General features: G+C 36.8%; 1 protein-coding gene across 2 annotated transcripts in view; it reads left to right on the plus strand.

Annotated features, from left to right (window-relative positions):
* The window catches only part of LOC147163078 (uncharacterized), a 20,095-nt gene extending 7,845 nt beyond the window's left edge, over positions 1–12,250 (plus strand). Inside the window, exons 4-12 of one of the 2 annotated variants that reach the window (XM_086094368.1) lie at positions 4,856–5,352; positions 7,661–7,757; positions 7,841–7,907; positions 8,020–8,080; positions 9,166–9,262; positions 9,352–9,468; positions 10,085–10,144; positions 10,296–10,398; positions 11,961–12,250. In XM_086094368.1, the coding sequence (XP_085950494.1) occupies positions 4,856–5,352; positions 7,661–7,757; positions 7,841–7,907; positions 8,020–8,080; positions 9,166–9,262; positions 9,352–9,468; positions 10,085–10,144; positions 10,296–10,385 (1,086 nt within the window). In that variant the 3' untranslated portion in view covers positions 10,386–10,398; positions 11,961–12,250. Of the gene's footprint in view, positions 1–4,855; positions 5,353–7,660; positions 7,758–7,840; positions 7,908–8,019; positions 8,081–9,165; positions 9,263–9,351; positions 9,469–10,084; positions 10,145–10,295 lie in introns of both variants that reach the window. The other variant, XM_086094367.1, reaches the window with a different exon arrangement.
* Positions 12,251–12,597: the final 347 nt, after the last annotated feature.

The raw sequence follows: 12,597 nt of genomic DNA on the forward strand, positions 1-12,597 counted from the left end.
GCAGTTTGCCTCAGTGGTGGAGTGGTCGTCTCCCAAACCGAATGTTGCGGGTTCAAGCCTCAACCCTTGTTACCATGTTGAAGTGTCCTTGAGCAAGATACTGAACCCCCAGTTGTTCCTGATCCAGTGGCATCAGTTGGTGAATGAGAAGATAGTGTTAAAGGGGAAGTCAACCCCCCAAAAATGTATTGACAATAATATGTTCTATGCAGCCCCGGTAAATACGGTATTCTGGTTAATATTGCGTTAGTGGATTATGAGTTAAGCAGCCAAATCTAGCAGTTTTATCAATATTAGAAGGCGGCCATTTTGCCACGTACTTGCAGTCGAGTGAAAATGACACCACAGTTGCTCAGGTCTCAGGTAACAACCAATCACAGTTCAGCTTCAGAAAACAGGTGAGCTGCGATTGGCCCTGAGCAACTGTGATGTCATCGTCAGTTGATAGCAAGTGGCAAAATGGCTGCCCCTGAAATGGATCAAAACAGCTGGATTTTGCTGCATAACTCATATTCCACGAATGTAATATTAATCAGAATGTCATGTTTTGACTAGTGAGGTCACATATATCATATTATTGTCAAGAAATGTTTAAGGTTGATTTATTTGTCGATAAGCACTATAGCCTACAAGTGAAAGCCTGTTTACCGTATGATACGGCAATCATAGCTCAACATTATTCGTCTCAGTTAGGAAGAGGAAGCCAGGGACACACACTAACAATTGACGCAAAAAATTATGAAACTAGCTGGTTATTTCATTGATTTTTGCAATTCAACCACCTTTTTTCTTTTTTATGGGAAAACTTGGACAAAGGCTGTTTTCAGTGTACAAAGCTATGTTCTTGGTTGGATGAGCTTGGTGTGGGAGAACCCCATCAAACACTTTTGGGATGAACTAGAGGTGAGATTGCAAACCAGACTCTCAACTGGCCTCACTTTTGTTTTTATGGATCATTGGACAAACGTTCCCAGCCTGCAAAAAAAAAAAAGGGGGTGGGGGGGTCCAACTCCCACTTCCATTGGAATGCGTCCCAATACTTTTCTCTATATAGTCTAAATATAATAAGTAAGCTTCCTTCATGTATTTTTGCTGCAATGGTATACAATAGGGGTGGGAATCTTTGAATGTCTCACGATTCAATTTGTTTCTGATTTTTGGGTCTGCAATTCGATTCAGAATCGATTTTCAGTTTAGAACGATTTTTGATTCAAAATGATTTGGTTGACACTGATTTTTGCTTTAATTTTTAGCTGTACAAAGAATCGTAATGATCTACTCCAGTCTGACTCGCTATTGCTAAGTAGCGCGCTACTCGCGGCACTTTTATCACTCAAAAGAACGGCTCCACGCTGCAAAAAAACTACTTTTGTTGGAATAACTTGATCGTGACTTTTTTCCTCTACTCTCTAATGTGGCTACAACTTTACAGTGTATCAGACTGCGTGAAACCACACTGCCCCTAAGTGGCCAAATCGAGTACAACATGAACAGCGTTCCCAATAAAGTCACACACAAACAAAGGCAAGACAGTATAAAATAATTTAAATAAAATTGATTTTGGGACATTTAAAATCGATTCTGAATCGTACTAAATAACAATTGTGATTCTTATGAGAATCGATTTTTTTTTTTGCACACCCCTAGTATACAACATGTTGATTAAATGAAATATTTTTCATTAGCTCAGTGATGACTTCAATTAGATCTTCTGATGCGCCATCTGTCTGTGTTTATGCGCACCATCAGTCTTCAATTGTCCTAACCAACAAAAATTAAAATGCTCCATTTCTGCCTGTGTAATCATATTTGTTTCCCTTCTGGATATTTTTCAAAACACAACTTGGGAATCAGACATTTCCAGGAATTTTCTCTTGGTCCTCTGCTCCCTAAGCTGAAGTTTACGTTAAGGTTACAAAGGTTGTGCGGAATGAAAAAATATTTTGTTTGTCTAGTCTTTGAAGAGGCAGTAGTGATGGTGAATGTGAAGACTGTGCTGAATTACATGGCATTGATTTGGGCCCCTTTGCGCTTTGATGTGCATTCAATGCTGTTTCACCTCCTGGGCTCTTTTCAGGTGCAAATAATATGGCTGGGTTAGATGGTATTCGATAAATTTTTTGGTAGAGAGCTTAGAGAAAAGCACTTTCTGAGTTTAGATGTTTCTCCAAGTATGTGTCAAAAGAGAGAAACTGGGTGGAGAAGACAACTAGAGACAGATGGATTGAACAATAACTCTTTCTGGGAATCACCAGAAATATCTAATGTCAAAGTAGGTGTTGGTGTGTGTGCGCACGTGCACGTGTGAACGTGCACCACATCTGGTCTTGCTGTGGGCCACGGGTCAGCTCTTCCGGGACTGTTTGCGTCTGTGTTCATCCTGACTATCCACACCCTTATCTCATTATGAACCGAGGAGCACCCCTTCCTGTTTCCTTAAACAGACTTGCTCCAATTGGAGTGCTCATGCTCAGATAACCAAGACTAAGTGAAGACAAGATCATTCAAACTCTAATGTTTTTTTTTTGGGGGGGGGGGGTAATGCTTAATATATGGCTGAGTCTTAATCGGGCTCTTTGACATGTTTCCTGGATAGAGCGCCAAATAGCATAAAACTGAAAAGTCAGATAAGCGAGTTTGGTGGCGAGGCAAACGAATAAGGAATGTGTGTGTGGGGGAGAGAAAAGAAATGTGAGATGTGTGCGTCGAGTATAATGTGGTCCAGCTGTGGTCTTGAGTCACTGGTCAGACTAGGGAGCGTCGACTTGGCTCAGTTATTACTTCCTCCTTCGCGTCCCCATCCGTTGCTCATCTAATTACTCACCTTTCTAACCTCTGCTCCTTCATCAAACTTCAAAACCATCTGGCTGATATTGCTTCCCAGTCCGTCTGCTGCCGCCATTAAATATGTACCCCTCTTCCTTTATTTGTCATTTCAGCTCTGCTTTAGTACTTGGTGACTGCTCCTTTTTTTTTGCCATGATATCAAGCGGGGCTTTTGCGTTTGTGCGTGAGCGCCTGAGGGATAGCTCGCAACGTTTTATCACGCAATCATAACACGGAAACTGTTTTGGCATGATTGTTACGGAAGGGAGGAAAAACCCTGTTTAGATGGAGTAGGCTCCAAGTATTAACTCATTCACTGCCATTGACGCCTATAGACGTCAAAAATTCATTTGAACAATTTCTATGAGTTTAACATTTTTTTCCACTTTTGTTAACAAGAGTATGAAAACCTAGAAAAAAATTATTGCACATTTAGAACAGATATACAATTTGTTATTAATCGTGAGTTAACTTGTGAAGTCATGCAAATAAATTACAATTTAAAAAAATCATCACTTGACGCCCTTAATTTTTAATAATCTTTTTTTTAATCGCAAGTTAACTAGTGAAGTCACAATTACAATTAAAACATTTAATCACCTGACACCCATAATTTTTAATAATATTTTCTTCTTTAAAAAAAAGATTTAAAAAACAAAAGATTATTCAAAATTAGGGGCGTCAGGCGAATTTGTCGCATGACTTCACTAGTTAACTCACGATTTGATATCTGTTCTAAATATACAATAAAAAAATTCTAGGTTTTCATACTCTTGTTAACAAAAGTGGGAAAAAAAAGTTAAACTAATAGAAATAGTTAAAATGAATTTTTGACGTCTATAGCCGTCAATGGCAGTGAATGAGTTAATGACACGTCCGGTATCATTTGCTTTCCTCATAATCATGAGTTGGGCTTTTTTTTTTTATTATTGTATGGTTTCACAGACATGCTTTTTTTGCATAGTTGGTTTCTTCTTTCAGAAAGATACGCCTTCATATTTTACACCTTCATATTTGCTTGTCAGGGCTCGCCACAATATATCATTGAACTCGCATTGATCTCCACTAATCACATCCAAATATTCGTCAAAACAATAATGTCAGTTAGTGATGGATTCATCCCTCTTTGTGGAGTTGCGAAATGTAATACTGGTTTGTGAAGAAAAAAGAGCTTTTAAAAAAAATCATATATAGATATTTTCCAACTGTTAGTTAAAAAAAATCAGCAATCCATACAGACACACACACAAATACACAGAGTGTACGACCAATGTTACGTTTTGTAGTTTAGCAACCCCTATCGGCCATGTAAATAGCCCAACAAAAAAAAAAACGAACCATAATTGGAGTTACTGGGACTCAAACCCGGGTCATCTGGTTGGAACATGAGCGTCCATCTGGCTGAACTAACAGGCCAGTAATTGTTTTAGTGTTGACTACATGTAACAACCATACTACAACCTCAGCCTCTTCCTAACCTCAACCATTATCGTCCCATGTGAAGAGGTTACATGTACAGTCTCACTGAAAAGCCTAATGCAAATCCGACTCGCTCAGGCTTTTGGCGTCACTCGCCGGGCTTCACGTCGGCTGCTAAGTTGCCGTCGCTCGCAGAGATGCTCGTGGTCTCTCTGAGCCACTGTCGAGTGTGTGCTTCAAAATGCACGCGATTCAGTTGCATTCTATGATATAGTGACATCTAGTGGTCAACTATTACACACTGTCACTTTAAAACAAACACAAAATTGTTGCCATTTTTTAATCACACTTCTTGCATTCAGTGTACACTTTTACTTTTACTTTACTTTATACTTTTTACTATTAAAAAACAAAAAAACGGTAGCCTATTTTATGGCGCATGGCTAAACCATAGCACAACATAACATAAGGAGATTATTTACTCTCAGCAAATGTGCTTTTTCAAAAGTATTTATCAAACTGGTAGCTCTTCACAGTTTCGTTGCTACCAATCAAGCAACAATTAAAAGCACTCGAGCCAGTTCGTCTAAAAGCATGTTTGTCCTTTCAGAGTGAGCGAACGGAATGGCTGCAATTCCAGGCTGACCTTCAGGTGGCGGTGTCAGTGGCTGATCGTCTAAGAGCCGAGGCCGAAGAGGAGCTGACCGCACTTCGGTCGGCTCATAAGGATGTAGAGAGGGAACTGGCTGCTGCCCTGCACAGACAGAAGGAGGCTGACATGCAGCTTGTCACTTTGAGAGGGGAGCTGGACGAGAGCAGGCGCAGGCTGGCTACTCTGAGTCACACCCCAGACAAAACGAATGCCCGAGAAGAAGAGAAGACCGAACCGCCGAAGAACTCTGACTGCAGTGAGGAGAGCCAGAGGGGCAAGGAGAGGGGGGTGTATCGGCTGGCGGGGAGTCCGGATGACACTTTGAAAAGTGTTGTCAGAGAGGATTGCGTAGCTGTCACGAAACGATACCTGAGAAATGTGACCAACGAGGAAAGGAGGAGGGAGGAGATGCGAGCGGGTGAGGTGCGAAGAACAGCAAACGCTGAGAGGTCAAGGTGAGGTAAACACTGTGAAGTCATGTAAACCTGCCCACAACAACCTTTGCACTATATGCAGAAGTCGTGATGAACAGTTGCTGTAGCTTACAATACTACTAATAGGCCTACTAATACGGAAGCGTATTGCATTCACTTAAAAAAACAAAACAAAAAACTACTAATTTTTGGGGGGAGCTTTGTTGTTTTTTTTGAGTAATTTTTATTTTTATTTTCTGTTATTCTGAATATTTTTTTCTGTTTTACTATTTTTTTTCTGTCAAAAAAATATTCAGAAAAACAGGCTGAAAAAAATCATTCAAAAAAACAGGCGGAAAAATAACTGGAAAAAAAAGGGGGGATTTAGGAAAAACAGGGGAACTTTTAAAAAAAACTGGAAAAAAAATATTTGTAAAAAATATTTTATTTTATTTTATTTTGACCTCTGAACTCCAAGTGACTTGTTGCAGACTCGCTAATAGCGGAAGCGGACACTTTCCCGCATACCTCCATATGCAATAAGATGGTCATGTTTACTTACTGGCTCTCAATAAAGGAATGAATGTGTATACTGTATTGTGGTTTGTTCTCTAATCTCTGAGGGAAAACCCCTTTAAGAAAATATTGAAAAAAAACAGAAAAATAATTATTTTATAAAACGGGGAAATTACTCAGAAAAACAGAAAAAAAATATTCTAAAAAACAGAAAAAAATTTATTTTATAAAACGGGAAAATTACTAAGAAAGCAGAAAAAAAATATTCAGAAAAAACAGAGGAAAATATTTTTTTAAACAGAAAAAAATATATACTAAAAAAAAACAGGGGGAAAAAATATTCAATAAAACCGAAAATAAATACTCAAAAAAACAAAGTTCCCCCAAAAACTGTGTTAGAAAACAGGACTTTTTTTTTCAAGTGAATGCAATACACTTCCGTATACTAATAATAGTATCAAAAATAATTTGTTAGTACTTGGTCACTGAGTGTGAATGGTTGCCTGTCTCTCTATATGTGCCTTGTCTTGTGATTGACTGGTGACCAGTTCTGGGTGTAGTCCATCTTTCGCCAGCATCCCATGGCCCTGAATAGGATTAGTAGTATTAAAAATGGATGGATGGATGTTAGTACTCTTTCTCGATTTATGCTTAGTTTAATGGCTATTGCTCAAGTATTATAAAAGCACTGAATCAATGAACAAAATGTGTGGCTCATGAGTAGAGGCCCTTTCACACTGCACTTAGCACACCACAGTGCTCCATCAACCAATCCATTCACTGTGTATGTGCTGCCAGTAAGTGCACCTGAACTGAAAAATGCTCAATTCATTATCTTAAATAAGAGAAATGGCGGTGGAGTGATTGATTGAACAGTAAACGGCAAAAACTGTTTTCTACAGTAAAAACAGCATACAGGAAAAAATGGATGAATCACAAGACAGATAATGTACTGCGACGTAAACAAGAAATTGCTCCCTGTATCTCACCGTGGAGCCTAAACTTCCCCAGATCCTGCCGTGCCATTAGCATCGGAAGAACCCATACACTTCTTTAAGCTGTTCTTTTTCCTCCTCATTATAAGCAAAGCCAGGGCTTTCCTTTGAAATGGTGACAGTTACATATTGCTGAATTGAAGCTTATTTTCAGCCACTAGGCCACTTCTTGTTCAGTCGCTATGCAACCAGCACCAAATCTGGGCATTTTGTGGCATCTCGCAAGTCAATCAACATGGCTGTGTTGCGAACAGAATGCCCAGTCTGATCCCACAAGTGTATGGGATGGCTAATGGTTGCTAAATGTCATCTTATCACTTTTAGTTTAGGTTGCCTTCATTGATCACGAGAGTTCTTTTTCCAGTGAGCTCTACTCTATAAACTGACTATATAATCAAATCAAACTTTATTTATATAGCACCCTTTATACATTAAAACGCAACTCAAGGTGCTGAACAATTAAAACATCCATAGTACAATAAAAAGATGGCCCAAGACCATCAAAACATTTAAAAACTAATAAAAGCACCTTAAAATCTCACCTTGAAGCACACGGGGAGCCAATGCAGCGATTTTAAAACTGGTGTAATGTGTATTGCCAAGAAAAGCAGCGTTATAATAGAAATCGCCAATTGACTTACTTTTTACGCTATATTTGTCTTTCGTTGTCATTTTAGCTACAATTTGTTTTTGTGGTGTGGAATTAGCAGTATTGCAGTGTCCCAAAAAGCAGAGGTTTGTTGCTGCAACTTGAGTCCACTTAGCATTGTGCAATTCACTGCTGAAATATCTTTAACCATCTGATTAAACATTTCTTCTCATGTGTCATAACACCACAGAAGCCTGTCCAGATTACCAGCGTACTCTGACTCAATCACATTACAGAATGGAACTTCCCAGTCAACTACTTCCACAACACCTGAATCAACAAACAAAGTGAGAAAGCTTATTTTCACAGAGTAATACAATCTGAAATATGCTTAAAAAAAAAGTAATACTTTTTTTTTTTTTTTTTGGAGAATCTGGTACAATTTAGAGGACGAAGAAATCTGGACCAAGAAGAGAGCAGGTCAAACACTGATATAGGTGTGTTTATTTTTCTATCATGATATGCCTGTCTTCAACATTTTGTTTTCACCGTTTTGTTTGCACGTTGTAGCACTGTGTTTGTCACGTAATAGTTACTTTTTCATTGCAGGGAAACGTGAAGAAACTCTAAACAAGTACAACTCAACTCTCTCTGACCTGCCACCAACCAGGTGAATGGACTGACTACACACCACACACTCATTTTGGTCACAATAGCTGTTTTTCCACCAACAGGGAATTTATAATTGTGTTTCCACAGCGTCTTAGAGTTCTGGGTAATTAATTCAAATGAGTTTGATGACGTATGAGTTTGATGAGCCCAGCCGATGTAACCCCCCCAAAAACCAAATTTGAACAACCAGTCAGCCTTGGTCAGTGCATATGGAGGACCAAAACTGCCAAAATTCTAAATAAATAAATGACCAAATAAATAAACAAATGTCTAAAAGTGAAAATAAAAACGAATATAAAAAATATAATTCAAAAATGTAATCCCCCAAAATACATACAAATAAAAATAACTATATATATATACATAAATAAAAGTTGAAAAAAATAAAAAATAAAAAAACAAGATTAAAAATATATATATATAAAAATAAATGTTAAAATAAATACAAAAATAAATACAAAAATAAATATACAAGTAGAATTAAATATCTATCAATTAATAAAACACACTGCTCTCACATTTATTTATTTCATGCTGCAGATGCTCTGCCAGGACGAAATGTTAATTATTGATTGATATTTAATACTATTGATATATTTATTTTTGTATTTATTTCGACATTTTTTTTTATATTTATTTAAAAAAAATTAATCTTGTTTTTTATATTTGTATTTATTTTAACTTTTTTTTTATTCATGCATATATGTATTATTATTATTTTTCCATTTATATATTTTAATTTTATTAAATTTTTGAAAACATTTTTTTTTTAGCGGTTTTTATTTTCACTTTTGGTCATTTATTTATTTATTTTGTCATTTATTTTTTAAATTTTGGCAGTTTTGGTCCTCCATAAGTGCAGCCTGTCCCCTCAAAGTTCCAGCTTGGCTCAGCAAGACCCTGTTGCTCGGGTAGTACTCGGACGTCCCCTGAGGAATTTAATTACCCCGGAAATTTTTGTTGGTGGAAAAACACGCAAATTGAATTTTACCAAGGTAAATTGAAAAGTTCTCCAAAAGTTCCGGCGGTGGAAAAGCCCCTTATTTAAGCCACTAGAAGATCTAAAACTCTTGTCTTGTTCAGATCCCAGGATGGCTTCAACCTTCTTCTGCGTCGCCACGGAGGCTCAAAGAGGAATTCACTATTACGTTGGTGTCAGAGCCAAACACAAGGCTACAAAGTAAATGTTGATTCGTGCCTTTGTATCCAGTCGATATGGTAGTTTGTAGCACATGACAAATATTAGCATGTTGTTTTCTTTTTCTATAGAATATTGACATTACCAATTTTAGCAGCAGCTGGGTGGATGGCCTCGCATTTTGTGCCGTTTACCACAGCTACCTCCCCTCACACATTCCATACGGCAGCCTCAGTCCGGACAACAAGGTAAGCTTGATTCTTTTGGATAATACAGTCATGAGTTCTGTCTTTGGGAATACTCTTCAGTAATATTCAGAGCATCTTGAAAATGGATTACCATATAGTATACCATATATATTGCCAGATATATTGCGCCATTACCAACCCCAACACAAAACCACCTGCACAGTCATCATACTGCCGTGAAACCAACATATTAGGAACGTCACATAAAGCTCTCGATGTCACCTCAACACAAGTCATTTGCATGATGCCACAAGATGGCGCCAAATGCCTGCCTAATACAAAAGTAGTACTTCTTCCCCGCCATTAACAGGCATTTTGTGGCATCGTGGAGTGTTTCAGAAAGCACACAAAAATGGCGACTAGGCAAGTTGATGTGAATAACAGGATAACCTCCAAAATAAATAAACAATATCTCTTTTTGTTGTTAAATTTGCAAGTAACTCACAAATAGGTTGAGTGATGATACCTTCCTGGTGAATCAGATCATTTAATTATTTAAACTAAATGAATCAGTAAATCTACACAAAATTCCCAAACCAATCATAAAAGTTGAATGGATATAATGAATTTATTTTTATGCTCCACTGATTCCGTTTCTCATTGTATTTCTTTGCAGAGGGAAAATCTCAGTCTAGCATTCAAAACAGGCGAGACTGTTGGGATTGTCCAATCTTTGGTAAGTTACTGAACCAGAATACGCTAGATGGTCACCACCAAGTCAAACCTGACTATGTCTATATATGGTCAATTACAAATTTCCACTTGTGTATGACAAGCAAAAACAGCTGCTCACAGACTAATAACCTAATAAACTATCTGTTTACCAGACTGCTGAGGACATGCTGCGTGCAGGTGGTCCTGACTGGCAAAGGGTCCTGAACTATGTGGAGAGCATGTATCGTCACTTTGAGATGTGACTGTCTGATGGAGGTACTAAAAGTCAGTGCTGTCTTCAAATGTAATCCAAGGGCAAATTCATTCATTCATTAATCACGATTAAGCACTTAATTAAACATTCAACATAAATCTTCTACATTGTTTTGATCCACTGCACACGCTCATCCTCCTCTTTTTCTAATCAATGAATTACTTGCTTAATTTAAAATAGGAAAAAAATAACCCCAATATTTTGGCATGAACAAATATTCTAAATGTCATACGAAAGCATTTATTAAATGCTTTACTTTAATGCATGTAATTATGTACCTGTGCTACCTTAAACATACGCTCTCACGCTAAAGGATAATCCATGGTCAAAATTAATAGTGCGATTAATCTGCGTTAATTCATGATTAATGCGATATTTTTTTCAGTCAACGTCAATATCAGTTGATGCTTTAACTTTGACAGCACTAATAATAATAATACATATAGTGTATACTGAGTCTGACTGTATTTATTTTTAATCTAAATTGTTAAATTGTAACACTGGAAAAAAAATCTTCTTATTTTAGAAATATATTTCATTTAAAATAAATAAATACATAAATAATAATGAAAAACATCACCTTGTATGGGTTATATTTTAGTTCAAAATGACACAAAATTGTGTTTAAAAGCAAAATGACATCTCGAGTTAATTGTCTAACTACTTATAATGCAGTCTGAGGTCAAATTCTTCCAAGAAATTGTTTGATTGAGTTGGTTCATGAAAACATTATTTTTGAAATAGTTTCATTGAGTTTTGTAATTGTGATTCAGATCTCATCAGTCTGAGTCAAAAGTGTAAACCATTGATTTATACAAATGAATGCAGTTATACCTGTAATTTATTCAGGAAGTATCATAAAGTTGTGTTCAAAGTGAAAGTTATTGTACATTATTGCACTTTTCATGACCCGTTGGTAATGTTGTTCTAAATGTCTCCACACTGGTACTTAAAACTCATTCACTGCCATAAATTCATAAAAAATTAAAAAATAAGATTTTTAAAAATTCAGTGTTAAGCGATTATTTTTTTAAATTGTAATTAATCGCATGATTTCACTAATTAACTCACGATTAATCAAAACTTTTATATCTGTTCTAAACGTACAATATAAAAAAAAATCTAGGTTTTCATACTCGTAACAAAAATGGAAAAAATGCTAAACTAATAGAAATAGTTTAAAAAAAAATTGATGTTTATAGCCGTCAATGGCAGTGAATGAATTAAAAAAAAAAAGATTATTAAAAATTCAGAGAGTCAGGCGATTACAATTTTTATTTGTAATTAATCGGTTTTCATACTCTTGTTAACAATTTCAATGGCAGTGAATGAGTTAACTTCCGCAACAACAAGTACTGTATTTCATTATACTTTTTCCAAACCTGCATGCAAATTTTTGTAGACATGCTACTTTCTGCCTGCATGATTATCATTTCACATCGAATGTTAAGTTTAGTCGATACCTCGTTAGCAATTGCCTAATGTGCACTTAAGTTGTTTATCTGAGAATCTATTGTAAATATTGACTCCTGCTGTGGTCATCCATGGACTTATTTGGTTACAGGAGCAGTGAACTTGGAAGGTTGAAGTGTCCAAGCCTGGATGGTAATAATCACAATGTTAAAGTGGTTTGACGATGTTTAATAATACTCAGTAATGTGCATTAGAGGGGGCCTCTTGCAAGGCAGCACTGGCTTGCACATCTAATACTGACACACCAAATGCCTTCCGGTGTTGAAAGTGGACTTTGTACTGGTGGTTATATGTACATGCCAAATATTTGTCAAACCCTCCTTGTAAAATGTTAATATGTAACTAGTGTTAATACCAAAGAAATAAAGTGTTGATGTGAAGTAAAAGTCAAAGCCAGACTGTGGTTTTTCTAGTATTTACACAGAAAACGCTTACATTCAAAGAATGGCTAAAGATGGAAAGATAATTCACATCAGGATTTGCTCCATTTCAAAGTGGAGGCGGAGGACGCTCAAAACAGGAGTTCATGATGGATGAAGACGAAGGCAGCCCACCCTGTACTTTGGGGGGAAAAGGCGGAGGAGGGCGAGGAGATGAAGGTGCTCAACATTAGAAGGGTTGTATCAAAAACAATTTTGTCATTGTTTATTACTATGTGGTTGTACGTTAAAATGGTGTACAGGTGCACTGCATCATACACGAACTTATATTAGACACTGTAAAAACGG

The sequence above is a fragment of the Leptonotus elevatus genome, chromosome 14 (assembly GCF_054856555.1).
Source record: "Leptonotus elevatus isolate MCC_2025b chromosome 14, RoL_Lele_1.0, whole genome shotgun sequence".
In the NCBI taxonomy this organism is placed as follows: Eukaryota; Metazoa; Chordata; class Actinopteri; order Syngnathiformes; family Syngnathidae; genus Leptonotus; species Leptonotus elevatus.